The sequence below is a fragment of the Aphelocoma coerulescens genome, chromosome 26 (genome assembly GCF_041296385.1).
Source record: "Aphelocoma coerulescens isolate FSJ_1873_10779 chromosome 26, UR_Acoe_1.0, whole genome shotgun sequence".
Lineage (NCBI taxonomy): Eukaryota > Metazoa > Chordata > Aves > Passeriformes > Corvidae > Aphelocoma > Aphelocoma coerulescens.
In genome coordinates, this window is record NC_091039.1 from 4,905,042 (window position 1) to 4,929,960 (window position 24,919).

Here is a 24,919-nt window from a genome sequence, read left to right on the forward strand (position 1 = left end):
CCCTGGAGAAGGAGGAGGAATCACCAAGACCAGCTGGACTCGGGGGACAGAAGAAAGGAGAAGCAGAAGCCCCCACGTCTGGCTGTGCAGAGTGCTCAGATGACCTGTTTCTCCTTCCCAAACCAACCTTATTAAAATAAAACCCCAAATAAAAAAGCGCTTTCCTGAACTCAGATTCCAACATGCAGCAGAGTGAAGCCAGGCCTTGGGAATCTGGGTCTTTCTTTCATCCTTGTCTTTAATCTCAGCCTCTGCCCCCACCATCAGTTCGATCCCTCTGCTCATCCTGAGCCTGTTTTCTCCCCTCCAGAGAATTTCCACATCCACCAATCCTTATCCCAACCGCAAGGTTTTCTTCCCCGGCACTTCCCCCATGGCATCCCTGGGGGGCCCAGGCCTGGGCACAGCTTTGCTGAAGTCCTCAAGTTCCTGCTGGGGACCTGGGGTGAGAGTGGGCACCATCCCCTCCTTGTCCTGGCTGCTGCCCAGGCTGGATGTTCCTTGTGATTCCCTAAAAAACACGTAGATCCCATTTTTTTGGGGGTGCAGGGGCTGGCACGAGCCCTTGGCACGTGCTGGACAGGACAGCGGGGCCTGGGGGGCACACGCTGTCCTTGAGTGGCTGCAGGGGACAGCGTGGCCCTGGCAGGAAGCTCCCTGGGACTTTTCCATTCCCCACACGGCTCCTGAGCCCTGACGTGTCTCTTTTCCCAGCACGAGGCTGTTGGCAGGGCCGGAGCTCTGGATCCGCTCACCTCCTGCCTGGCTCTGGGCAAACCCTGCCCTTGCCCCGCTTTGCCCAAGCCTTTTCTTTGCCACAAAGGGGGGTTTGGTGTCCCCCAGCCCCTCTCAGCACCCCTCTCCTCTTGCCTCTCCCTGGGGTGTTTTTCCCAGTGGTTTGGGAGCTCTGGGAAGCTCCAGGCCTCTCCCAGTGTCAGCCCACTCTGCAGCGAGGTGACAAACCCGCTGGGGGCCGAGCTGAGGGGGAGTTCTGAGGAAAACAGATGGACAAATCCCCAGTTGTTTTCCTGGAGAGCCGATTGCCCAAGACAGCCGGAGCACACGGCCGGCTCCTCTCGCTCTGTTCCGAGCCCTTGCACGTGGCTGTTTCCCCATCCCACCCAGGGTGTTCTCCCTGGCACAGCCCTGCTGGAATGTCAGCTGGACATTCCGGGCTCCTGCCAGCGCCGACGCAGTCGGGCTATGCCCAAATGTTCCCTCATTCCTCCCTCTGGAGCCGCAGCGAGAAGCAGCGAGGAACTCGGCACAGGCAGCGCCCCGAGGCTCGGCCGCAGCCCCCGGCGGACACCGGCACCCACAGGTGAGGTCCGGGCCGGATTCCAGGGCAGGATGGACGGGGCAGGATGGACACAGCTTTGGAGGGGGGGTGGGATGTTGTCAGGAAGGCTCTGGCTGGCGGGAAGGGACGGGAGCAGCAGGGACAGCCAGCGCTCGGGGCTGGTGGGAACCTCTGGAGTGCCCCTGGAGCTCTCGGTTCTCCGTGGTGCTCATGGAATGGCTGGGAAGTGTTTGGATGGGAAGTGGAGGGGAGGGAGGTGCTGTGGAAGGGAGAAAGTGGGCAGGGGGGTGAGACAACCTGTGCCCTTTTCTGTGGGGTGTGGTGGCACTGAGCCCATGATGGCCCTGGGTCCGTGGTGGCCCTGGGTCCGTGGTGGCACCGGGTCCGTGGTGGCACTGAGTCCTTGGTGGCCCCAGGTGCCAGCTCTGGAGCTCCATTCAGGGCTGGTTTGGGCTCCAGGTGAGCTCCAGCACCAGGAGCTGTGCACACACACATCTCAGCCACGTTCTTTTCTTGCCTTTTAATGAAGAAAAGAAAATAATCTGCAGCCCCTGCCGTGCTTGGGTCCTGACTTTGGAGCTCTGGGATGCTCCGGGAGCAGGGCAGTGGCCATGAGGTGTGACACTGGGAGCAGGGCCTGTGCATGGAGATCTTGTTCGTAGAGAGGTTTTGCATTTTAATATTCCCCGGTGTTTCTGCCACAAGGAGCCAGCTCAGCCTGGCTGTGCATTTCCCCTGGGGCCACACGAGTCCTGTTTGGGATGGGATGGGATGGGATGGGATGGGATGGGATGGGATGGGATGGGATGGAGTAGGTGCTACTCAAAGATTAGAGAATTTAATCTGCCTGGTTCCTTTTGGCTCGGTTTGGTGTTGGGAATAAAGAACCTGTTCAGCTGAGGCTCCTCTGACATTTGGCCCTGCCTGGGAGCAGGGCTGGGAGGTGACAGTGCCAGGGGAGCAGCGCTGTCCCCAACACTGGGGCACTGCTCATCCAGCTCCAGCCCTGCCAGGAGCAGGGACACCTTCCATGGTTTCTCCAAATCCCCATCCCTTTCCTGGAGAAGGGAATGTTTCTCTTCCATGCAGAGAAATATCCTCCACATTCTCCTTCCCCGATATTTCCTGGCTCACCTCCACCTGCAGCACCTGAACTGCTTTTCCTTTAGCTGGGGGGAAAAACACCGACGGATTCTGGTTTTGCTTGGAGGGTCCGGATTTATCTGTAATTCCGCGTATTTTTAGTGACGTAAATATCTCTTGGCATTTGCGATGCCTTGAGCCAGTGGAAGTGATTTATTTCGAGTGTCTTGTTTCAGGGGAGCTCAGTGTTTGCAGGAACATTTATCTGCTCCGAATGGATGAGCTGCTTCCCAGCTGAAACTCCCAGAAAAGAGCCTCCTTCTCCTACCGCAAATCCTGCGCCGAGTTTGGCTTGGGAGGAAACATTCGGAGCTTTATCAAATTGTGGATGTTTTTCTCCCCAAGTCCCTTCGCAATGCCAAGGCTGCCAGAGCTGTCAGGGGGTTGTGTCAGCTGAGGCTCAGCCTTGGACTGTCTCGGAAGCAAGAAAGGATTTAAGTCGTGTTGTTCCCTGCTCCAAAGAGGTGTTATGACAAATCCGCTTGCTTTTGGCTTTTCTCCTTCTTTTTGATGATGGGAGGAAGAGGGGAGGCGGGGGGAAAGCCGCACAAAACAAACCACAACAAACCTGCGGCTCCTGAGGCAGAAAATCCTCTTTAAAAATTGCCACAACTTAACAAAATGCTGAATGCTTTCATTACCGCCCGGGAAGGCTCGGAGGAGCCGCTTTCTTCCCGGCTGGAAAGCGCTCGGCTCGGGGGCCTGGCTTTGTTCCTCCGGGGAAGGTAATTGTAGAGCAGGAATTCCTCCACAAAGAGGAATAATGGGACGGGAAAAACCCCACCCTGGGGAGCTGCTGGTGCGTTCGGAGGTGCGTGGGAGTGGTTCTTCCCTGCCTTCAGCCCACTCCATCCCACTGCTCCAGGTGGGAAACAAAGCGGGCACCTGCGCCAGGTGTTTTTTCCTTGGGGGTTAATCCCAGCAGGAGGGGCAGGGGAGATTTAAGCATCACAGAGGTGGAAGGGACCCAGAAGGATCACCGAGTCCACCTCCTGAGCTCTGGCTCCTGGCTGCAGGATGGGGAACACGCTGTGTGCCAGCGGATCCGGCTCCCGGCTCAGCGCTGGCTCCAGGGAAAGCCCGAGCTGCCCTTCCCACAGAGCCCGTGCCCACAATGGGAAGCTCCGGGTGCCTCCAGGAGGTGCCACCATCCCTGTGCTGTTCCCTGGTTCCTGCTCAAGGAGGGGTGACAGCGCTGCCCTGGTCACTTCTGGCCCGTGGGGCTGGCAGGGGTGGAGCTGCTCACCTGGCAGCGCATCCTGGAGGCTTTCCTGGCAGAACTGGAGCTTCCAAAGGCGTTCTTGTCCCCTGCACTGGGGTTCTGCTGGCAAAAACAGGGTGCAAAACTCCCCAGGTTGTGCTGAAGCTGGAGCAATCAGGAGAAAGGGCCTGTGCTCACATGGACCCATCCTCAAATGATGACTTTAATCCTTTTTTCCCATCCCTGTGAGTTTGGGATGTGGAGTGTCCATCTCTGGTGTGAAGCCAGGCTGCTCCAGCACCAACATCAGCTCCTTTTTGTCTTCCTGGGTGCCTGTGGGGTTCAATTCCTGACGTCCAAGAGTCATCCATGGGCTTCCTGTGAGGAATGAGGGAAGGAGTGGGTGTTGATGGGCGCTGCTGCTGAGGACATACCACGGATGTGCTCCGTGATTTTCCTACGTCGCTGCTTTAGAGCCGAGACTTGTTGCTGTCAGAATCAAGGAGGAATTTCTGGGATCAGGCATGGATCTATTGCTGGGTGCAGGGCAGGGTGGAGAGCTGGGTGTGAACCCTGTGGGTGCTGGTGTGACGCATCCACATCCCCCCGTGTGTGTGTGTGTGTGAGCCTGGAAGGAAATGCTCCTGCTGCTGCTCCGGTGTTAAATTCCAGGGAATGGCCCAAACTGAGGTTTCTGTGGAAGGTGCAGAAACTGTTGCTCAGCCCACCCACAGCGTTGTAGGGTTGACGAGTGCCTGGGGACGTGCAGGGGCTTTGTAACAACGCTCCTGGGCAGGGAATGCCCAAGGGAAGGCCTGGGACCGTCCTGCCATGGTCTGTGGGACGAACTGGGGCTGTTGCACAGCATCAGTGCAGGGTGTCAGTAACCTGCAAGGAATCCCTGATCCTGCTGCCTTGATGAGGCCGCTGCTTTAATTCACAGCTCTTCTTGATCGCTGTCCCTTGTCCCTAACACATTGAAATTGGGGCTTTCCTGGACTCTGTGTGTCAGCCTGGGGCTCCCTGCCAGCCCCTGGGCACTGACAGATCTCATCCCCACCCGGCTGCTGGGTGAGCCTTCTCCTCTAATTCCTTCATTCCCTCTTTTTGTTGCAGATTTCACCGGTGAAAGCCCAGCGTGGGGGAAAACCCAGCGTGGGGGAAATCCCAGCGTGGGGGAAATACCAGAGTGGGTGAAAAGCGTCCCGGCGTGAGTGAAAACTGGCCCAGCACTGCCCACCCCAGCCGGTGTTTCCCACCTCCGTGTGCTGCTGCTGAAGGGGCTCAGGCTGTGCCTGGCACCATGGTGGGTCAGAGCCCCCTGGGCCCTGGCGAGGGCAGGGCTGCCGTGCTGCTGCAGCCCTTCGTGCACCAGGTGGGCGGCCACACGAGCATGCTGACCTACGACGAGCACACCATCTGCAAGCCCCTGGTGTCGCAGGAGCTGAGCTTCTACGAGTCCCTGCCCCTGGCCATGAGACAGTTCACGCCTCAGTACAAAGGTAAGGGGAGCTACAGAGCACTCGCCGTCCTGAAAAGCACCCCCAGCTGCTGCAGGTGAGACCTTTCTAGGCACAGAGGATTCTCCTGCCCATCCCTCCGCTTGCTGCCCCATCCCTGCCCCCATTCCCAGCTGGATTTCTCAGCCCAGCCCCTGGAAAGCAGCACTGGGAGAGCAGCACCAGTATTTTTTTAAGACATCCTCCCTCCCTTCTCTTTCTTATCCCCTCAGTATTTTCTGCTTTTACTGCCAGACTTGTGCTGCTCATAAAGCTCCTGACCCTGGCTTTTGGGGGAGGCGAGAAGCTCGGTTGTCACGTAAAAACTTAAAATATCTCTTGGTCCTTCGGTGTTACAGAAAAGAGCTCAGTCAGCCACGGCTCCAAAGCGCTTCCAGCCCAATCTCTCCCTTTCCCAGAAAGTCAGGGGCCTCTGCAGATTTATGGGACAATATTAAAAAGATGCTTAAGGGAGAAAAGTTTCCTCTGAGCGGTTTCCTCTGGCAGGAGCTGGGGTTTGATGCTGCAGCGCTGGGCTCTCACTGATAAAGCTGTTGGACAGTCCCAGTTTAACCAGTCCAGGGGTGCCCTGGTTGTTCAAACCTTTTTGTCTTTTCCCCTCCTGTTTCAAATCCCAGAGAGTTTTATGATGAGGGGTAATTAAAAAGCAATTCTCCTCCACTCTGGCATTGGGCTCACGGGTTTTTTCCTCTCCTGGCTGTCCCAGCCCTGCTGCCAGGCAGTGAAAGAGGTGCAACGCTTTCCCATGGGGATGATGAGGGGGATGAGCATCCAGGGGGATGATCCTGGTGGTGCCATCCCCCGTTCACACATATCCATGTACCTCATCTCTATTCTTGGGCTGTGGGAACAGCCCCAGGACCATTATGTAATGGTGACATTCTGTGCCATGGGGACATTCTGTGTAATGATGACATTTGCTACAATGGGGACCAAATACCATTCAAGTCTCACCCCGAGCCCGTGGCTTTTCCTGCTCACCTCACCCATGTCAGGCAGTTTGCTGACCTTGAGACCGACTTTTATCCCCTTTGAAGGCCCTGCCTGCCCCAGTTGAGCTCTCAGGGGGATGCTGGGCTTGTTTTCCAGCCCAGTTCTGCTCAGGTTCCCATCGCTCTCGGCAGTAAATGAATGTGCTTGTAAATACAAAAATAAACCCACCAGGGCAGAGTTACAGAGTGAAACCTCCTGAGAGCCTCTGGGATGCCACCAGCATGGTGACAGCATCCAGAAATACCCTCTGGCTCCTTGCTGGTGCCAGCAGGAGGGGGATTGGGGTGTCAGTGACACCAAAGGCCAGCACAGACAGGCACCCAAAGGTTTTTGAGAGATGTCCCGCTGCAGCAAAGGAGGAGCTCTGGGGGGTGTCTGCCATGCAGAGGTCATGGCAGGACATGTGCAAACCACCGTGGAACCACCCTGGGAAACAAAAAGCACTTTTCAGGCTGAGCTGTAGGTTTTTTGAAGACTGAATTTCCAGCTGGGAGGGGGGAGAGGATCACATTCCCTTCCAATTTAACGCTCGGTTCTCGCCTTTGAAAATCTCCCCATTAATTTTCATGTTAATGGTTCATATTTAACAACTCTTACTTGCACACTATATATAAACTTTTTGGGGCCAGCCCGTCAGCACTATGCAAATGAGCACAGCCCTGCTGACTGCAGCCAGGAACTGGGACAGTTTTTAAGGTTATGGTGTTTGGAATCGAGGGCTCCGGTCGCCTCCCAGTGACTTTTTTAAATGAAAAAGGCTTTGATTTAGGCAAAAGACACACTGGCTTTTTTTTTTTTTTCTTCTTCTTTTCCCCTGCCTACATCCCCTGAAAATCTGAAGCAGGCATCCAGGCTGAGAGGAGATTTGTTAGATCTCAGAAATATGGATTTTTTAAGAATGGGACTTAGGGAAATGGTAATGCTGGAGCCTGAGAAAGATGGAACTCCCTGAGCTCGCCACAGAGGGCTGGGAGGACTAAAAATATTCCTTGCCCCTAATGAAGGTTTGCAGCCCCTCAGCTCCCTTGGCAGAGCAGCTTGGATAGATTTCCCCCCATTTTTGTGCAAACTCAGCCTGTTTAGCCTAGCCCGTTCACAAAAATGCTGATTGTACAGCAAAGGGCCCAGGAATGGTTGTGGTGAGCAAAGGGAGGGAAAAGCATCCAAACCCAGGGTTTTGGGGTGCAGGACCCGGTGAGGGATGGGCTCCCCAGCCCAGCAGGGGTGGCTGCAGGGACAGTTCAGGTGGGAAAACCCCTCTGAGGCAGCAGAACCCGGCTGGCACAGGAGGCAAAGCCTTGTGTCGGTGTTTGCTCACTGTAATCGCACTTGAAATGGAAAGAAGGGGCTTTGCACGTTTATTTGCTTTGGCACCTTTGCTTGGGAGAGCAGAACTGTTTGTTGAGCTGCTGAGATCATCTCCCCACATGCCCAGCGGACCTGGTGAGGATGCCCTGGGCACAGCTGGATCCAGCCCAGCTCCCCACATGCCCAGCTGACCCAGTGAGGATGCCATGGGCACAGCTGGATCCAGCTCAGCTCCTCACATGCCCAGCAGAGCCCCTGGGCACAGCTGGATCCAGCCCAGCTCTCCACATGCCCAGCAGAGCCCCTGGGCACAGCTGGATCCAGCCCAGCTCCCCACATGCCCAGCTGACCCAGTGAGGATGCCTTGGGCACAGCTGGATCCAGCCCAGCTCCCCACATGCCCAGCAGAGCCCCTGGGCACAGCTGGATCCAGCCCAGCTCCCCACATGCCCAGCAGAGCCCCTGGGCACAGCTGGATCCAGCCCAGCTCCCTGTGTCCCCAGCTGGGCTCTTTCCAGTGCTGCTTGTGCTGGTCCCACAGCCCTGTCCCTGGTCCCACAGCCCTGTCCCTGGTCCCAAAGCCCTGTCCCTGGTCCCACAGCCCTGCCCCTGGTCCCAAAGCCCTGCCCCTGGTCCCAAAGCCCTGCCCCTGGTCCCACAGCCCTGCCCCTGGTCCTTGTCCTCTTTGAGAGCTACAGGACCCCGAGCCCTAAAGGGCCGTGCTCCACCGACGCCCCCGGGGCGTGGGGAGGCTCAGGCGGCCCTGCGGAGCTGCGGGAGCCGAGTGGCGTTATCAGCCTTTCCCAGAAAGGTCAGAGCCGGCTGCAGAGCGATCCGTGGCCATTCCTGCGCTGTCACTTGAGACTCACAGACAGCCGGCCCCGTGCCAGGGATGGGCTCGCACTGGGCTGGTGGACTGGCTGGCATTTGAGCCCTGTGATTCCTGTCAGAGTCAGGGAAAATTGGAATGTTCAAATGCAGAATGGTGTTTTAAGCACTCGGGGTGGAAAAAAAATAACCTCCGGTCACAGTCCTGGTCCCTGTCGCGCACGAACACTGGACGTGTGACAAGCCAGCCCTCTGTGGGATATCTGGGTGCTGGTCCTTGGTGCTGGGGGAAGGACACGACCACGACAATGTGTGGGCAGCACTGCCAGCCCATGGCCACATCCCTGCCCTGCTCCTTGGGCTCTCCAATTAAAGGAAGCAGTTGGCAAGCTGGGTGTCCTTGGAAAATGCCTTGTCCCTAACCCTCCCTTTGCTTCCTGCCAATGAAAAGTGTTTCCAGCCTTGTGCTCTTTAAAAAGCACTTAAATCCCTTGTGATAAATAAGCTGAGAGCTCCTGATCTGGAGCAGGGGGCTTTTCTGGGTCACCCGGGGCACAGCAGAGCCCAGAAGGGTGGGGGACAAAGGAATGTGGGGTTCAGAGGAGACAGGTTTCAAACTGAGCCTCGAGAGGGGGGACACTTGAAAATCCTGAGAGTATTTTCCAGAGACTCAGACTAAATGTGTTTATTTGGCTTGAAATCAGAGTGGGATCAGTAAAAGGCCACCAAAACCACGAGGTGGTGGCGAGGTGGTGGCCAGGCCTCTGTGCTCATCTGGGCTCATCTCTGGGCTCATCTCTGGCTCGTTTGTTTTCCCCTCTGTCCAGGCATCGTGTCCGTGCACCTCAAGAAGGACAGCCTTGGCAACCTGACCCTGATTGCCAGCCCCGGCCTGGGGCAGCCGGACAGCTGTGGCCGCCTGGACAGCGCCGGCGGTGACCCCGCGGTCACCTTATGGCACAAATGCAAGTGGACGGCCAGTGCCAGCAGTGAGCACGGGCTCGTCAAGTGGAGCCACAGCCAGGTCACCAAGACCTTCAAAGAAAGGTGAGGGTCTGTCACTCCCTGCAAACCTCCTGGCTGGCATCTGCCACTGGGCTGGGGTGGGGTTTGGGGTGGGTCTGGGAGGGGTTTGGTGGCCCAGCTCTGGGTTCAGGGCAAAAGCAGTGCCCAGCTGAGGTGCAGAACAGCAGAGCCAAGCCCTGTGTGTGTAGTTCTGGGGACAGACTGGGGGGGATCTGGGATGTTGTTGCTCAAATATCTGCCTCAAATTCTGCTCTAAACCCCACTCCTTGGAGCACAGCATGCTCCAGGAGAGGGAGGCCCCGGGAGAAAAGTCAGCATGGAATGTCCCTCTGCTGGCAACAGAGGGGCTTCCGTCCCATCCCATCCCATCCCATCCCATCCCATCCCATCCCATCCCATCCCATCCCATCCCATCCCATCCCATCCCATCGCATCGCATCCCATCCCATCCCATCCCATCCCATCCCATCCCATCCCTTCCCATCCCATCCCATCCTGCCCCATCCCAGAGCTCTCCCAGTAAGGCACCCAGTGCTCCCAGCACCTCCGTTTCACTGAGGTTTTCTGCAGGACATCCTTCATCCCAAACTGGTTCAGAGCAGCCCTGGGCCAGCTGGGACTGAAGGTGGAATATCCCTGCCATGGAGCCGCTGCCTCTGGAGCGATGGGAGTGCTGGAGTTGGGATGAGCGAGACCAAGGAATGACCCCCCCCCCAGGAGAACAGATCTCCTCATCACTCTGTCCCTCCCTCCCCTCCTTGGAGCCAGCCCCTCCAAATTGGGAATCATTCCCATTGTTGGACCATTTGCCTGTGCTGTGCCCATTAGGTGGATAAATAGAGATCCCTGGCTGCTGGGGCTGTGAATGGCTTTTCATGGGAGCCATGAAATTGTAATTCAACCACTTTGAATTATAATGACAAAAAAAGTATTGGCAGGCAGCAATAGCTGGCTTTCTGAAAATTACTGTTATGGAGTAACAAAGGATCTCTGCAGGTTGGCCATGATCAATATGTTTCCTTTTGAGAGTCCCTGAAAATCCACCTTATCAAGTTCGAGGCTCTACAGAAAAAAAAAAAAAAAAAAAGAGGGAAGGGAATATTCTCCTCTGGAGCTCATAAACCCGACGTGTCCCTTTGTGTGCTTTGTCTAGCTGCCCTGGGAAGAAGCTTTTGAGGACAGACCTTCAGTACCACACCGATTCCCTTTTGGAAGATGCAAATGGAAAGCAGCCAGAAAGGAAGAGCTACAACCCCTGGGGACTGCACTGTCACCGGCAGCACCTGAACCGCATGTCCTCCAAGCATAACGAGAACAAACTTCAGCGTATCCTTTCTCCTCTCTCCCCTCCAGCACAGTCCTGGCCACAACAGGAAATCAACGTAGGGTTTATTGCAGGGGGATGCATCCCCTCCTCTGCACAGACTCTGGGAAGATAAGGAATATTCTCTGTTACCTTCTGCTGCTGTTTAAAAAAAAAACAACACCCATTTCCCATAAAGAGTTCTCAGCAGAAGTCAAGGATCCCCTTGGCATGCATTTAAAAACACAACTATACAGGAATTAGCAGCTGCCTCGCCTTTTATTTCCCTATTACACTTCATTACCCACCAGTCATGTGAGTAATAGAGTTTAACAACTTCCCCCACCCACCGGAGCGAGCTCGGTACCGAGGGAAGGTGTCGGAGTGACAGCCCAGGGCTACAGTGTCACCGGAGAATGGAGCTGTTGGGGCTTTAATTGGTAGGGCTGTAGTACAGTAAATTAACTGGAATTGGCAGCGAGAGGCCCATAGCAATGACACATCAGAGAAATTGGCTCAGAAAGTCTCATTACAGTTGTGAGCTGTTATGGAGAGTGTCAGCAGTTGCTTTGATTTAAGGCCTCTTTCAATTAGAATTTAAAAGTATCGGGTTTCCCTTAACTCGTGCTCAGAGTTTCTCCTGCTGGAAAACGTCGTGTCCAAGTACAGCTATCCCTGCATCCTGGACCTGAAGATGGGGACTCGGCAACACGGAGATGATGCCTCAGAAGAGAAGAAAGCCCGGCACATCAAGAAGTGTGAGCAGAGCACCTCGGCATCGCTGGGCGTGCGCATCTGCGGGATGCAGGTAAAGCCTCCATCCCCTCGGCGTGTGTCCCACACACGGCTTGGAACCAAGCTGGAGTCTCCAGGGGTTCTTGGCTGGTGTGAACTGAAGTGGTTTTATTCTCTCTTCTCCCCAAACATGGGTTGTAAGAAGGGGTCACTTGGCTCTGTGTCCTCTCAGAGAGGGTGTTAAATATGGCACATTTAGGGTGACCCTTTCTCTGTGCCACTGCCACCAGTGTGAGCAGCTGGAACCATTTACCCCGTCCGAGAAGCTGCTTTGACACACAGATTCCTGCTCAGCTCTTGGCTGCTGCCCATAAAGACCCCAAAAAGCACCACATTGCCCCACTCGTGCTTTCACTGAGCCGCCCCATCTTGGAGCTGTGAGAGCCAGGGGTTCATTTTGGGCTAAATTTCTCCTGCTGGAAATCCTCACCCTTCCTCCTGGAAACCCAAACCAGCCATTTCCCTCACTCACTATTCTCAAACAGGTTTCAAAACCCTGCCTGAAGGATAATTATGAGAGTAACGAGCGTAGGCACATAGAAAGCAAAATATAAAAAGTCCAACCCCGTGTCCCTTTCTGATCTCTGGCATCTTCCTATGAGCACAGTTGGACTTCAGTGGCCGTAGCGAATCCCTTGCAACTCAGGTGTTTTAGGAATTATTCCTCTCTCCCTTCCAGGTTTACCAAGCAGACACTGGCCATTTCCTGTGCAAAGACAAATACTACGGGAGGAAGCTCTCCCCGGAGGGATTCCAGCAGACCCTGCGGCAGTTCCTGTGCAACGGGAACCAGCTGCGCACGGACCTGCTGGAGCCCATCATCCTGCGCCTCAAGGCCCTGCTCTCGGTGATCAGGAAGCAAAGCTCCTACAGGTTCTACTCCAGCTCCCTCCTCATCATTTACGACGGACAGGAGCACAAGGAGAGCGCGGATCATCACCTCCCCTTCCCAAAAACTCACGGCACGAACCCCTCGCGGGTGGATGTGAGGATGATAGACTTTGCCCACACCACCTTCAAAGGCTCCAAGAGCAATCCCAACCCCACCCTGCACGACGGGCCGGACCAGGGCTACATTTTTGGCCTGGAGAACCTCATCAAAATCCTTCAGAACCTGTCCGAAGGGAAATGAGAATTTCTGTGAAACGGCCTGGATTTCCTAGTGACCGATAGCCCTGAAAATCCTGCCTGGGGTTGGCTGTGTAGGACCCTCCAGCTGCTGGATGTGGCATGGAACGAGCACGGATAACTCGGGAAGTGCTGAGAACTCTCCGTGTGCTGTCGCTGAGCTGAAGCGTGGAAAGCAGAGAGCTGGAAGAATCTGTTCTCTCTGCCATCCATCAGAAGATTTATTTTCCTTTCTGGTTTTACTGCTGTCCTTGATTTATTTGTGAGCCAAAGCAAGCATTACTTGGGAAGAGTCTTAATGATAAACCAGGAGCTGCTTGCCCCGCAGCCGAGCGGGAGGAGGGGCTTTGGGGCAGGAACGAACGGATGGAGCTTCCCTTTCTGCTCCTGCTCCTCCAACATTCCCAGTGCCCCTGGTCGGGATTCTCTGTGCACATATTCAGACACTCAGACCAAGAGCTGCACCTTGCCAAGCTTTAATCCCTGTGGGGTTGTAACAGGGAATTTCCCACGGATTTTCTAGGAAAGAGGCTCCACTGGGGCTGGAAGTACGGGAATGCGATGACTCTCTGTCAGCTATCAGCCACAAAAAACATTCACATCAAGGGATTTTTTGCTTAAAAAAAAAAACAAACAGAAAAAAAAGAAAAAAAGTGTGAGATTGAGTCAGGGACTGGACATCAAAGGTCACCCAGAAATTCTTTGATACAAATACTGCGTGTGTGTCTGCGTGTGCGTGTTTGAAGGAGACAGTCACAAAAGACTCTTAAAAATAATGTTTACAGCTTTTGTGGACAGATTTGATGATGATGATGATGGAACAAATGCAATTCCTTCCTGCATGGTGTGGGAAACCTGAAGGAGAACTCCTTGCACAAGGAATAGAGCTACAGAACTCCGCTACCGGGGAGTGGGGATATAAATAAAATTGTGGAAGTAACTCCCACCACTGTCCATCTCTTTTTCCCTCCTGCAGCATCCTTGAGGGACATTATCCCTTGTTTAAGCCTGTAATTTTTTAAGAGAGTCGTTATTTCCACAGGTTTGATGGATCCACCAGATCCCAAGGGAGACTCTTCACTTGGATTTACAGCAGAAAGCTGGGGAGCTGCTGTAATTTATAGCTGGAAAATTTAAGACATCTGGCCCAGTTGTGTATTTTGCTTGGCCTGGAGTCCACCTGGGAAGACTCTTGTTCACATTATTGCTTGACCACAAACCGTAAAAAAAAGCCACAAACGCCCAATTTCAGTAGGGACTGAGCCCCAGATTGTCCTGGCTCACGTGAGAAGTCTGTGATAAGATTTTGTGGCTTTGTGGACGAGTTTGTGCAGAGCCACCTGAGCATCCTGCGGAGCCTCTCGCTGGTGCCCATCAGGACACGGGTGGGATAAGGGATGGATGAGAAGGGGTCTGGGTGTGACACCACAGCCATGGGCAGCCCCTCACTCTTCACTGTTGCACAGCAAACAACAACTTGTTGGCTGAATAATTATAAAAAGCCCACCATGCCCTCCTTTCTTACCCCTCATACACCTGCCCAGCGTGGCTGCGGCTGCCCCATCCCTCCGAGTGCCCAGGTTGGACACGGCTTGGAGCAACCTGGAATAGTGGAAGGCGTCCGTGCCCGTGGCAGGGGCTGGGATGAGATGGGATTTAAGGTCCTTTCAACTCAAACCATTGTAAATCCTATGAGGAGCAGCTGAGGGAACTGGGAAGGGGTCTGGAACGCCAGGAGTGGCTGACAGAGCCGGGAAAGGGGCTCGGCCTGGAGAAAAGGAGGCTCAGGGGGGACTTTGTGGCTTTGCACAAGTCCCTGACAGGAGGGGAGAGCCAGATGGGGGTCAGGCTCTGCTCCCAGGAAACAGGGACAGGAGGAGAGGGAACGGCTTCAAGCTGGGCCAGGGGAGGTTCAGGTCGGAATTTCCCCACGGAAAAGACGGCCAGGCCTTGGAAGGGGCTGCCCAGGGTGGTTCTGGAGTCCCCACCCCTGAAGGCGTCCAAGAATGGCCCGGATGTGGCACTCAGCGCCCTGGCAAGGCGGGGATCGGGCACAGGCTGGCAGCGGGCGCTGCGGGCAGCACCTTCCCCCCTCAGGCATTCCCGCCCTCCCGCGCCCCCCACGTGACCCGGCGGCGGCGCCACGTGAGCGGCACACGTGACCCGGCGCCATGGCCGCCAGCCGGTACCGGCGCTTCCTGCGGCTCTGCGAGGAGTGGCCGGTGGAGGAGACGAAGCGGCAGCGGGACCTGGGCGCGTTCCTGCGGCAGCGGGTGGCGCAGGCCTTCCGCGAGGGCGAGAACACGCCGGTGAGGGGCCGGAGGGCGGCTGGCAGGGCGGCAACCCCGCGGCTCCGGCCTGGGAGGGCGCGGGGAGCGGCCCGGGGCGGCTCTGAGGGGGCTCTGAGGGGCCGGGGACGGAGCGCGGGGTTTGCGGCTCACACGCGGCTCTGCCTCGGGGCTGCACGCCAGGAGGAGGTTGTGCTCGGGGCTGCCTGGGGCTTCATGGATATCCTGAGCTGGGAGGGAAGGGGAACCCCAGGGGTGATGCTGTCCTGCTCCTCCCGGCTCCTCCCGGCTCCTTCCGGGCAGGGCAGGAGTGCGAGCGCTCGGCAGCCTTTGGAGCGCACATCCCGGGAAGCGTTTGGAGCGCACATCCCGGGAAGCCTTTGGAATGCCGGCCACGGGCTTGTGCCTCCGCGGGGCAAACTGCAGGTTGTGCTCAGGTCAGTGGTTTGTACCCGGGACAAATGGTTGGTGCCCAGGACACCCGGGTTTGTGCCCTTGACACTGGGTTTGTACCTGGGACAACAGGTTTGTACCTGCGACAAGAGTATTGTGCCCAGGACACCTGGTTGGTGCCCAGCACACCTGGTTTGTACCCAGCACACCTGGTTTGTACCCAGCACACCTGGTTTGTACCCAGGACAGCTGGTTTTTTTCCCCTCAGGACAGCTGGTTTGTACCCAGTTCTTGCACCCTTTACACCACATACTTTGGAGAAGCCCACCCCCGTGGTTGTGGGAGTGGGGTACAGAGCTCTGGGAGTTTGTCAGCCGTGCTGGAATGCAGTTAATTCCTGTGATCTCCTTGCCCCGAGGATGGGATGATGGGATGCTGCAGCACTGCCTGACACTGATGGAATGCAGCGGTTGTACAATTGAATTCCGCCTCCAGCTGTAATTCTGTTCGAGTTTAGGCTTTGCTGCTGAAATAAATTAGGGAATCCAATGCCTGACTTGGCTGCAGACCTTCCCAGGCACGGAGGTGCTGCTGCAGAATGCAAATGTGCCCTTTCTTAGCATAAAAACATTGTTCCAGAGATGCGTGTTCGACCTCAAGGGGCCATTACAGGCTCCTAATCCTGTACTGGTGACCAGAATAGTCTGCAGCAGACATTTTGGGAAGGGTTTATTGCTTTTCCATATGCTCAGGATAGCTTAATGAGTTGCACCAGTTGGCTCCAAAATCCCAAAGCTGCCACTGATCCTGGAAATCTGAATTGATGCCTGCAGCACTGGTGGCAATTTGTGTGTAGAGAGGCTGAATGTGCTGGCAGGAGGAGCTTCTGAGAGGGGAACTAGAGCCACGGGGCCTTTTTAGCAATCTGATGGAATGAGATTTGCTGGATTTCCCGGGGTGGGATGCTGGTTTTGCCACCCTTTTAATGGCTGGATCTGCTGGAGCCTTGGCAGGGGGTGTTTGGGATGGGGCTGCAGGACCCAGGTAGGGACCACCTGCAGTGGGATTTGTGCACACCTGGCAGTGGCTCTCCCTGTATCCTCTCTCCTGCAGCCCTGCTGAACGAGGAGAGCTTTTCCTTACTCTTCCTACTTCATCCTGACACCTTTCTGCTGATGTTATTCTTACTCTGGAACTGTTTTAACCATTCATGGAGCAGCAACACTGAGTTCTGGTCGAGTTGGGCTCATTGTACAACAAAAAAAAAAAACCCAGGAAAAACATTGTAGACTGGAAAAGCAGCTGAGCAGGGGCTGTGCCAGGCAGAGAAACCTGGCACAGGTTGAGGATGAGCCGGATCTTCCAACTGAAATAGAAATCCAGTTACCCTCCAAGCTGTTCGCTGTCATTTGTGCTGATTTCCCTAATCAATTACAGGCTATTTTGAGCCCCCTGCAGGGGATTTCTAACCTGGCACATCGTCCTGTGTGATTCCCTGCAATGAGGCAGGTGACAGAAGCAGCCTCGGAGCAGGAAGGGTCACAGATTTCACAGCACCAGCCAGCAATGTTCTCTGTCCCTGTGTATTCACTGTCAGATCTTGCTGATGCAGAGTTCAAAATCCATTCTGGAAATCCCAGGTGGTGTTATTCCTGCAGGCCAAGCTGCTGGGAGATGGAGGGGAAAGAGCTGGAGCAGGACAGCAGGAATGCAGCATCCAGCAGTGCACTGGGAATTCTGAGCTGCTCCTTCGTGGCCGTTGTCCCTCGGAACGAGGAGGGTTTTTTGCTGTGGAGGTGCCAAACCAGACTTGTGTGACACTTGTGTCCCCTGCAGATCTCTGACCCCGAGGCCTGTGACCAAATGTACGAGAGCTTAGTCAGGATCCACACCAACTTCTACAAAAACAAGGTGAGAGCTTGCCACTGGCCACTGGCCCTCTCTTTGGGGGGGGAGCCACCACCTGCTGCAGGATTCCTGGGAGTGGCAGCGATCCTGGGATTGCCTGAGGGACAGCTGAGGGCTGGATGCAGCAGTGCCTGCGCTCACCCAGGGCAGCTGCACAGGGCTCTGCTGTGTGAACAGGGCAGACCTGGCTTTTGCTTTGGATGAACAGAATTCCAGCTGAAAACCAGCTCAGACTGTGCCAGCTGGTGACGTTTGTACCCTTTTCATGCACTGCAAGTGACTTTTTTGTCTCTCTCCCTCCTTTTCCTGCTCTCCTGGGAAGTACCCACGCCTGAAAGACACCACCTTCACTGGGGTGACAGTGGAGGACTGCAGGATAATCCTGGCCACAGGTACTGCTGCTGGGCTTGGGCTGAGAGGGCAGGGCAGGAGGAGAGGGACATTCTGGTCTTTGGGGTGCCCCCTGCATCCCTTCTCAGTCCCTGTGACTGGAGGGCACCGGTTCTGCCTGCAGTTCTGTCAGGTGTTGGATGAGGAGTAAGTTCAGGAGTGATTCAGTTGAGTAGCTCTGTATTGGGGGGAAGAATCAATTGGATTTTGCACTGGCAGGAGCAGCAGAGGGTTTGCAAAGGCTCTTTGGGGTCAGACAGCAGGATCTGTGTGGAAGGAACACGTTTGCTACGTCATCCCAACACTGGGCTCAGCTTCTCTTCCACCATCTTCCAATTCCCTTCATATTCCTTCTGTGTCAGACCTTGGTAAGGGGCCGGGTGCAGAAATGCTCTCAGCACATCCTTTATGAAGGGCAGAGCTGGGAGCCAGAGCAGTTTTGTTCTGCTCCAGTTCCTAACTTTGATTGCAGTGCGTGGAAACTGAGTATCAGTTGTTAGTGATAAGAGACTCCCTGCATTGATTGGAAGGGAAACCAACCTCGCCTCGGGCCTGGAATGAAAATTCATTAAGATGAAAAGTCAGGGAAGGAAATTAGATGGAAGGCAGAGCTGTTTTAAGAGGGTTTCATTCCTCTGCTTTCCTCCTTATCTTCCTCTGGCCCCATCTCTGTCTCCCTTTTGCAGACATTCTGAAACAGATGGAAGACATGAAAAAAGGGACGTGGAAAAGACTGCGGGAAAAGTTCTCTGCCAAGAAACCCGAGGAGGACTCGAAGTGAGGGCCCAGCTCTCAGCTTCTCCACTGTACATATCCCTAAAGCTCCGTGTGTTGCCATGATGAATAAAACCACTTATTCCTCTTAGCAACAGCATTTTTGTTCAGCCCTACCCTGTACATTCTTCATATTTAGTGCCTCCTTTTTTCCTGCTGAAAATCTGGGGCAGAGCTTAACACATGCATGCTGGAGCAATGTAGGGAAGGGAACTCTGTGGTGTCAGACCTGGCCCTTTGTATCTCAGAAAATGGAACAAGCAGGAGGTGCCCAGAGGGAGGAGGTGCAGCTTTAAATGTTCTTGTGAAGAGAACAGAGAGGATGTGAAAAACCTCTCTGTGCTTGTGTTTGTGTGTCAGCCCAGGGACCGGGGCAGTGGAGGGAGGGAGAACTTTAATCATCACATTTATTTTCCTTCGGAGAAGACGGAGAGGACCGAGGGTGACTTTGCCATGGTGACAGTGGCACTGCACGAGTTTAATTGAGATTTCAATCAGCTGCTGCAGAGCTGCTGCTGCTGCTGGAGGAGCCAGCCCTGTGCAGATTCCCCCCAGCCTGAGGAGAGGGTGGGTGTGGGTTAGTGCAGAGCTGAGGGGTGAAGGCAGGATTAAATGACATGCTGCTAGATGGGGCCATAAACACATTTCAAGTGCTCTGCAACTTCACTGTTACGGCCTTTTTTATTCCTTTTTAGAGCTTTACTGCTTTCATCAGTGTCTGTTCTTGGGCTTGGAGCTGGGGCTGGCTTGGGAAGGATGAGTGTCTGGAGCAGAGCTGTGCCAGGGCTCCACAGCACCAACAGCTGCTCCTTTTTACAGGTTTCAGCAGTGATTTCCTGGCAAGCAGTGAAAGAATTTGAAACTGCAGCAGGCTCTGGTCCAAAGCTCAGGGAACCAAGGCTGGTGCTCGTGGTGGCTCTTCATGGCAGTGTTTGGCATGGGATGTGCAACACCTGGAGCTGGGAGCAGCGGGCTGGGGAGCACCTTTGGTGACAGCCCTGGTTTGGGTTCTGCTCCTGGGGTGGTTCTGTGCTTCTGTTCCAACAGCCCCATCACACAGGAAGGGGACTTTCTTTACCACGTTGAAGTTTTTATTATAACATGATTCTGTGTTTAATTTAGTTAAGGCAATTTACACTTCAGTTCTTAAGTAACAACAATAACAACTAAAAAATAAAAACAAAAAACAAAAAACAAAACCAACAGATAAAACATGACACCAGAGATGAAACTAAAACACAGGACACCCCTTCACAGTGAACTCCTGTAAAGCTGCAGGCTCCCACTACTGCTGCCCAAAGATCCTTGGTCCACAGAAGGCAAAAGACTTTTAGTTCCTACTAGGACAAGCTCAGCTCCTCATCTGGTGAGTTAATTAAATTAAATCCACCTCCTTGAGTTCAGCTGCTCTTTACTGCACCACGGGATGAAGAGAATTCTGTAAATGGAGAGGGGTCAGCGTGGAGCAGGCACAGCAGATAACGAGGGCTGCTTGGCAAAGATCCACAGGGACAAGTGGCACTCGGAATAAGTTAAATAGTGTGGCCCTACAGCTACTTACCCCACAGCCGAGGGGCTGGAGCGCATGGAGATAAAGATACAAGCCTCCACAGTTGCAAAATAAAGAGTTATTGCAATGAGGAATGAAAGTCCTGTATGGTTTATCTTCCTACGAGGGTGTTAGAACAACACCTGGGCCCAGGTGTGGGGAGGGATCGGGCCAGCCCCTGCTCCTGGCATTGCTTACAAGCGCTCTAAGGGAGATGCTGGCTGGGAAGCCCTTTCCGTGTGGTCCATTGTCCCCAGACAGTGACAATCCATGCCTGGAGCCCAGGGAGGAGCAGCCTCCTCAGCTGACACACAGGTGCAGTCCCTCGGTGGCTGGAGCTGTGTCTCAGTGGTTCATGGTGTTCTGGACATCCACAAACCCCATCCTCTGCCTGCGCTTCCGCTGCTCCGTCATCTGCAATTCCAACAGGGACACGGTGAGGCAATTCCAGGCCCTCCTGCTCTTGGATGTGCTTCCCAAGTGTCTGCGCTGCTTTGAGCCTCTGCCAGCAAACTCTGAGCTGATGAGGCACTACCCAAAGCCACGTGTCCCAAGTGGCCCCAGTTCCTCCCAAAAAGAGCTGCAGGAGCCCTTTGCTTGTGCTGTCACTGTGCTGCCTTGGGCAGGTCCTGCCTCCCGCTCCCTGCCCTCCGGAGAAGGACAGAGGGTTCCTACAGGGAATTCCCCGTTTCCCGTACCTGTTCCTTCAGCTCGTTCAGCTGGGAGGTGAGGTGGGACACGAGCTTCATGGTGGTGTTGAGTTTGTCCTGCAGGTTGCGGATCTCGTTCTGCTCCCCTTCCCCTTCATTGCTGACCAGAGACATGGCTCGCATCCGGGGGAACCAGTCCAGGTTCTTGTTCTGGGAAGGTGACCACGGACAAGGGGAGTTGGGGTGAGGGGTAAGAGAGGAGGAGGGGAAGAAGGATTTAACTGGCAGCCTCCCTGTGCTTAGGGATTGAAGAAATTCTCTCTGCAAAAATCTGTCATTTTTCCACGAATGGTCCGTTTCTAGGCTGGTTCATACACTCAAGTGCAGAAGTTTTTCCTTCCTTGCTTTCCTTTCCCTCCCTTGCCTCGAAACCACCTTGAAGCCCCACTTCTAGCTTGGTTCAACCCTTCAACTCACAGAACAAACCCTCAAAGAGACCATGTGGGAAAAACCAGCTCAGGATGAACTCAGGCACGGCACCATTAGTCAGTATTTTCCAAAAGGACTTCCCAGAGCTGTTTTTCCTTGGCCAGCCCCTTGTTCCTGGGGCAGGCAGGTTGGGATAGCCAAGGAGCTGCCCCGAGGGCACCTGTACCTTTATCATCTGTGCCACGTAGCTCTCAGGGCCTGTGTAGTCAGTCTTGTTCTTCACCCGCACCAGCACGATGAAGTACAGGTAGTTCCACATGTTGTGTTCGTATTTGATGTGCTCCTCAAAGGACACGGTCTTGTTGTCAAACTTGTCCCTTTCCAGCCCTGGGAAAAGCAGGGAAAGGTGGAGGAGGACAGGGAGGAGGGGAGGAGGCAAGTGAGGAGCAAACACGGGGAAGGAAATTCAGCCAAGTGCGTCCCCTCCCAAAGGCGACATTCAAGTGCTTTTAATAATTAGTTGGCATTTAGCACATAAACATCCAAACCAGGGGGAACCAACCCAGCTGGGGGTTCAGGAGACTTCCAGTTCAAGTTACAGAATCAGAGAATCATGGAATGGTTTGGGTTGGAAGGACCTTAGAGCCCATCCAGTTCCACCCCTGCCATGGGCAGGGACACCTCCCATCATCCCAGGTTGCTCCAAGTCCGATCCAGCCTGGCCTTGGACACTCGCAGGGATCCAGGGGCAGCCACAGCTGCTCTGGGCACCCTGTGCCAGGGCCTCCCCACCCTCACAGGGAAGAATTCCATCCCAAATCCTGCTGGCCCTGCCTCTGCTCAGTAAAGTAAACCCAGAGGATCTTTAAAGGAAAAAGCAGAGAGATTTACTGGGGTTTTCTTTTTTTTTTTTTTTTGATGCCTTCTGCTGACTGAAAGGATTCCAGCCCATTTTCTCTATTGGATTTCCTCAGTGATATGTCGCTTTTTTCCCCCACTGGCCAAGGGAAGGTCTCAGCAGTGAGATGCACAGCGACAAAAACCCCACAATGTGGTTTTATTTTAACACCCCCTTAGCAGGGTGAGGAACAAGAGCGAGAATTTCCCTCCAGTCGTGTCCTTGTTTAAACCCCTCCCAGTGCAGTGACCCCTCACTGAACAGATTCTAGCTTTGCAGTGATAAATAAAATCCAGAATCCAGCTGAAATCCTTTTCCTTCCCCCAACCTGGGAGGGCAGGAAGAGCTTTGGGGCAATTCCTGTACTCCCAGTGCTCACCACAGATGAAACAGGTGGTCTTCAGGATCTCTTCCTTCTTCTGTTTCTCGCTCCTCAGATCAGCAAAGGTATCAATAATGACCCCGAAGATGAGGTTGAGAACGATGATGATGACAATGAAGAAGAAGAGGAGGTCGTAGACAACTCGAGCAGGGAACAGGGACTCCTGTAATAGATGAGAGGGAGAATTGGGTGTCTCGCACCCCAGCCCCGTGACACTGAGGCGTTAGGGGAGGAGGAGAACGTGAGGGATGGAGCTGGATGTGTCCCGGCTCCCAGGGAGGGGGATGCAGTGAATGCAGCAGGGTTTAGCAGGAGAAAGAGGTCCCAGGTGCTGTCCCCACTCACATCCTTGGAGGGTTTCCTCAGGATGTCCCCCACGCCGCCGCCGTTGCGCAGGCCGTGGTTGAGGACGGTGACAATGCACATGAGCAGCGTGTCACAGGCACGTTCCCACTGCTCTGGGTCGGCTGCTGCTGCGGAGGGGGAGAGCAGAGCCAGGGCTCAGAGCGCAGACAGGGCCCCAGACCCTGGCAGTGGGATGGTTCCAGCTGCAGTGACAGTGACACAGCAGCAGCTGCCTGGTGTGGATGTCCCAGCCAGCCATATCCCGGCAGCTCCTCCAGCAGCCAAACGCACCCGGAGCTCCCACCTCCTTTCTGATTAAATAAATCTACCCCAACATTTTTTATGCCAGGATCAGTGCGAAATCGCCAGGCCTCTTGCCCAGTACATCCCAGGAAGCGGATTTAATTTCCACCTTGGAAAAGCTGGGATTTTCCTGAGCTGGCTGGCAAATCCACGCTGCCACACAGAGCTGGCATTTCCACGGAGCTCTCTTACCTTCCAAGGCAGTGGGTGCAGCAGAGCAGCTGATTTTGTCACTGCTGCACGACTCCATGAAGGTCTCCACATTCCTTTGCATCCCCAAGGGATCATCTGCAAGGAAGAGACCCCAGCCCTGTGAGAGCAGCTGGGGCCTCTCCCCTGCAACCACTCTGCAACCTCTCCCTCTCACTGCTGCCACAGGCTCCCAGGAAGATGCCAACCTTGGGGAAAAGTTGCCTCGTATTCTACTTTTTCTAGGCTTTGAAGCTTTATCTCAAGGTTAAGACCCCACAGTGCTGACCCTTCATTTGTAGCCCTGTGCCCCCTTCTCTGCCACCACGAACCCCAAACCCTGCTGCGTGCAGCACGAGCACAAAGCTGTCCTCTTTGGGACCCCAAACCAGTGGGGCTTTTAAACCCAGTTAAACCCAGCACACCCTGAGATGTGTGCGGAGGCTCCCACAGTGTCCCATGACCCCGAGCACTGCCCAACCTTTGGCTTTGCTGTCCGGCAGCCGGTCCACCTCGAGGATGAAGTCATCCTTCAGGAACAGGAAGCCCACGATGGAGAAGAGGTAGACGAGGATGAGGGCCAGCAGGGCTGTCAGCAGGATGGAGCGCCCGTTCCGCGTCACGCTTTTGATGACATTAAACAAGGTCTCCTCTCGGTAGATCAAGTCAAACAGCTGAAAGGGCCCAGGAGCAAAGAAATGCTGCGGGGTGCTTCTCTTGATAATGCCTGGCCTATCTATATCCCCTTTTATCCTGAGATCTTGGATCGCTCAGCAGACCTTGACTAACTTTTCTCACAAAGCCTTTAAGTTTCCCAGCTTACTGAAGGGAAGCGGAGAAGAATGGAGTGACTTATGCACAGCAGGAGAGCCAAGAATAGGCCACATGTACCCTGGCTCTGCCCTCGCCAGCTCACGTTGCCTCCCAGCTGACCCAGATAAAGCACACAGCAGATTAGAGAGAGAGATACAGCCCAGGACCAGGAGAAGAGACAGCAATAGATACTGTCGGGAGGCAGAAAGCTCAGCCCACGCAAAGATTAGAGCCCAGGGAATTGTTCTCTCCGCTATCAATCAGCCCCTGGGAAGTGTCACAGGAACCTTCCAGCTCCCAAGGCAGCAGCCAGGCTGCCTGTGCCCCCCAGCCACTGCGTTTATTGTACCAGGATGCTGTAGAAGAGCTCGTGCACGAAGAGCCCCAGGACGCTGGTCACGATGTAGCCGACGTGGTACAGGAATTCCACGTCCATGATCATGGCCTTGTAGCCACGGATGAAGGTGCCTCGGTTGCCCACGAAGCTCACCACGAACACGATCTTGTTGGTCAGCTGGGGACGGCCAGAAACGGGAGGGAGTGGGGTTTGCTGTGCTCTGGGAATGCGGGACAGCTTCCTACTTCCCCAGCACGTGGAAAACTCACATTGAGAGCTCCCAGGATGTTGAGGGTGAGCCCGATGCCCAGGTAGTAGATGGAGCGCAGGATCAGGGCCACCAGCAGTGGCCTCACCCCGTAGCGCTTGGTGAACAGGGCCATGATGGAGAAGCAGATCAGGATCCAGAAGAGCAGCGAGATCAGCGGGGAATCCAGCACCCCTGGGAAGAGGAGACACACGGACAGTGAAGGCAGGGGCACTGCTGCTGCCAGGCTGCCCAGCCACACTAATGAGCTCGTATCAGAGATGCTGCTGCTGCACTGTGAAGATTTGTGTAGGTTCAGGTGGTTTTTACCAATACATTCCCCAACATCTTTTATCCGAGGGCTCAGAACCACTGTCGGTGATGGAGGCTTTGCCTGACCACAGGAATGTATCCCGTCACTGCTTCCCACACTGCACACACAGGGGAAGTGCAGCCCAGGAGAAGAGAGCTTTCCCTGA

At 54.7% G+C, this 24,919-nt stretch overlaps 3 protein-coding genes across 5 annotated transcripts in view; 2 read left to right on the forward strand and 1 right to left on the reverse strand.

Annotated features, from left to right (window-relative positions):
* Positions 1 to 1,203: 1,203 nt before the first annotated feature.
* IP6K3 (inositol hexakisphosphate kinase 3) lies at positions 1,204 to 13,480 on the forward strand. 2 transcript variants are annotated; one of them, XM_068995949.1, is made up of 7 exons: positions 1,204 to 1,321; positions 4,126 to 4,129; positions 4,782 to 5,146; positions 9,121 to 9,340; positions 10,473 to 10,645; positions 11,255 to 11,430; positions 12,097 to 13,480. In XM_068995949.1, exons 1-7 carry the CDS (start codon positions 1,204 to 1,206, stop codon positions 12,547 to 12,549), a joined length of 1,509 nt encoding a protein of 502 aa, XP_068852050.1. In that variant the 3' UTR covers positions 12,550 to 13,480. The 2 variants fall into 2 exon arrangements, with proteins under 2 accessions (XP_068852050.1, XP_068852049.1); XM_068995948.1 differs by lacking the exons at positions 1,204 to 1,321; positions 4,126 to 4,129 and having other exon boundaries at positions 4,774 to 5,146.
* A 1,208-nt stretch (positions 13,481 to 14,688) lies between these two features.
* Positions 14,689 to 18,389, forward strand: UQCC2 (ubiquinol-cytochrome c reductase complex assembly factor 2). The gene is made up of 4 exons (XM_068995694.1): positions 14,689 to 14,854; positions 17,063 to 17,137; positions 17,457 to 17,526; positions 18,211 to 18,389. The coding sequence occupies exons 1-4, from the start codon at positions 14,717 to 14,719 to the stop codon at positions 18,303 to 18,305; spliced, it is 378 nt and encodes a 125-aa protein (XP_068851795.1). The 5' UTR covers positions 14,689 to 14,716; the 3' UTR covers positions 18,306 to 18,389.
* A 445-nt stretch (positions 18,390 to 18,834) lies between these two features.
* ITPR3 (inositol 1,4,5-trisphosphate receptor type 3) overlaps positions 18,835 to 24,919 on the reverse strand; it is a 39,220-nt gene continuing 33,135 nt past the window's right edge. Inside the window, exons 50-58 of one of the 2 annotated variants that reach the window (XM_068995738.1) lie at positions 24,463 to 24,635; positions 24,206 to 24,370; positions 23,525 to 23,717; positions 23,047 to 23,142; positions 22,552 to 22,676; positions 22,204 to 22,369; positions 21,153 to 21,313; positions 20,546 to 20,707; positions 18,835 to 20,261 (exon numbers count right to left, since the gene is read on the reverse strand). In XM_068995738.1, the coding sequence (XP_068851839.1) occupies positions 20,193 to 20,261; positions 20,546 to 20,707; positions 21,153 to 21,313; positions 22,204 to 22,369; positions 22,552 to 22,676; positions 23,047 to 23,142; positions 23,525 to 23,717; positions 24,206 to 24,370; positions 24,463 to 24,635 (1,310 nt within the window). In that variant the 3' untranslated portion in view covers positions 18,835 to 20,192. Of the gene's footprint in view, positions 20,262 to 20,545; positions 20,708 to 21,152; positions 21,314 to 22,203; positions 22,370 to 22,551; positions 22,680 to 23,046; positions 23,143 to 23,524; positions 23,718 to 24,205; positions 24,371 to 24,462; positions 24,636 to 24,919 lie in introns of both variants that reach the window. The other variant, XM_068995737.1, reaches the window with a different exon arrangement.

What these genes read in the sequence shown, in the direction of transcription:
- IP6K3 (XM_068995949.1), top strand. Translation starts at nt 1,204, where the DNA reads ATGCCCAAATGTTCCCTCATTCCTCCCTCTGGAGCCGCAGCGAGAAGC. An exon ending in ACCAAGACCTTCAAAGAAAG is followed by an intron (nt 9,341 to 10,472) that starts GTGAGGGTCTGT and finishes TGCTTTGTCTAG; the next exon opens with CTGCCCTGGGAAGAAGCTTT. An exon ending in TGCGCATCTGCGGGATGCAG is followed by an intron (nt 11,431 to 12,096) that starts GTAAAGCCTCCA and finishes TCTCCCTTCCAG; the next exon opens with GTTTACCAAGCAGACACTGG.
- UQCC2 (XM_068995694.1), top strand. Translation starts at nt 14,717, where the DNA reads ATGGCCGCCAGCCGGTACCGGCGCTTCCTGCGGCTCTGCGAGGAGTGG. An exon ending in CCAACTTCTACAAAAACAAG is followed by an intron (nt 17,138 to 17,456) that starts GTGAGAGCTTGC and finishes TCTCCTGGGAAG; the next exon opens with TACCCACGCCTGAAAGACAC. An exon ending in CAGGATAATCCTGGCCACAG is followed by an intron (nt 17,527 to 18,210) that starts GTACTGCTGCTG and finishes TCCCTTTTGCAG; the next exon opens with ACATTCTGAAACAGATGGAA.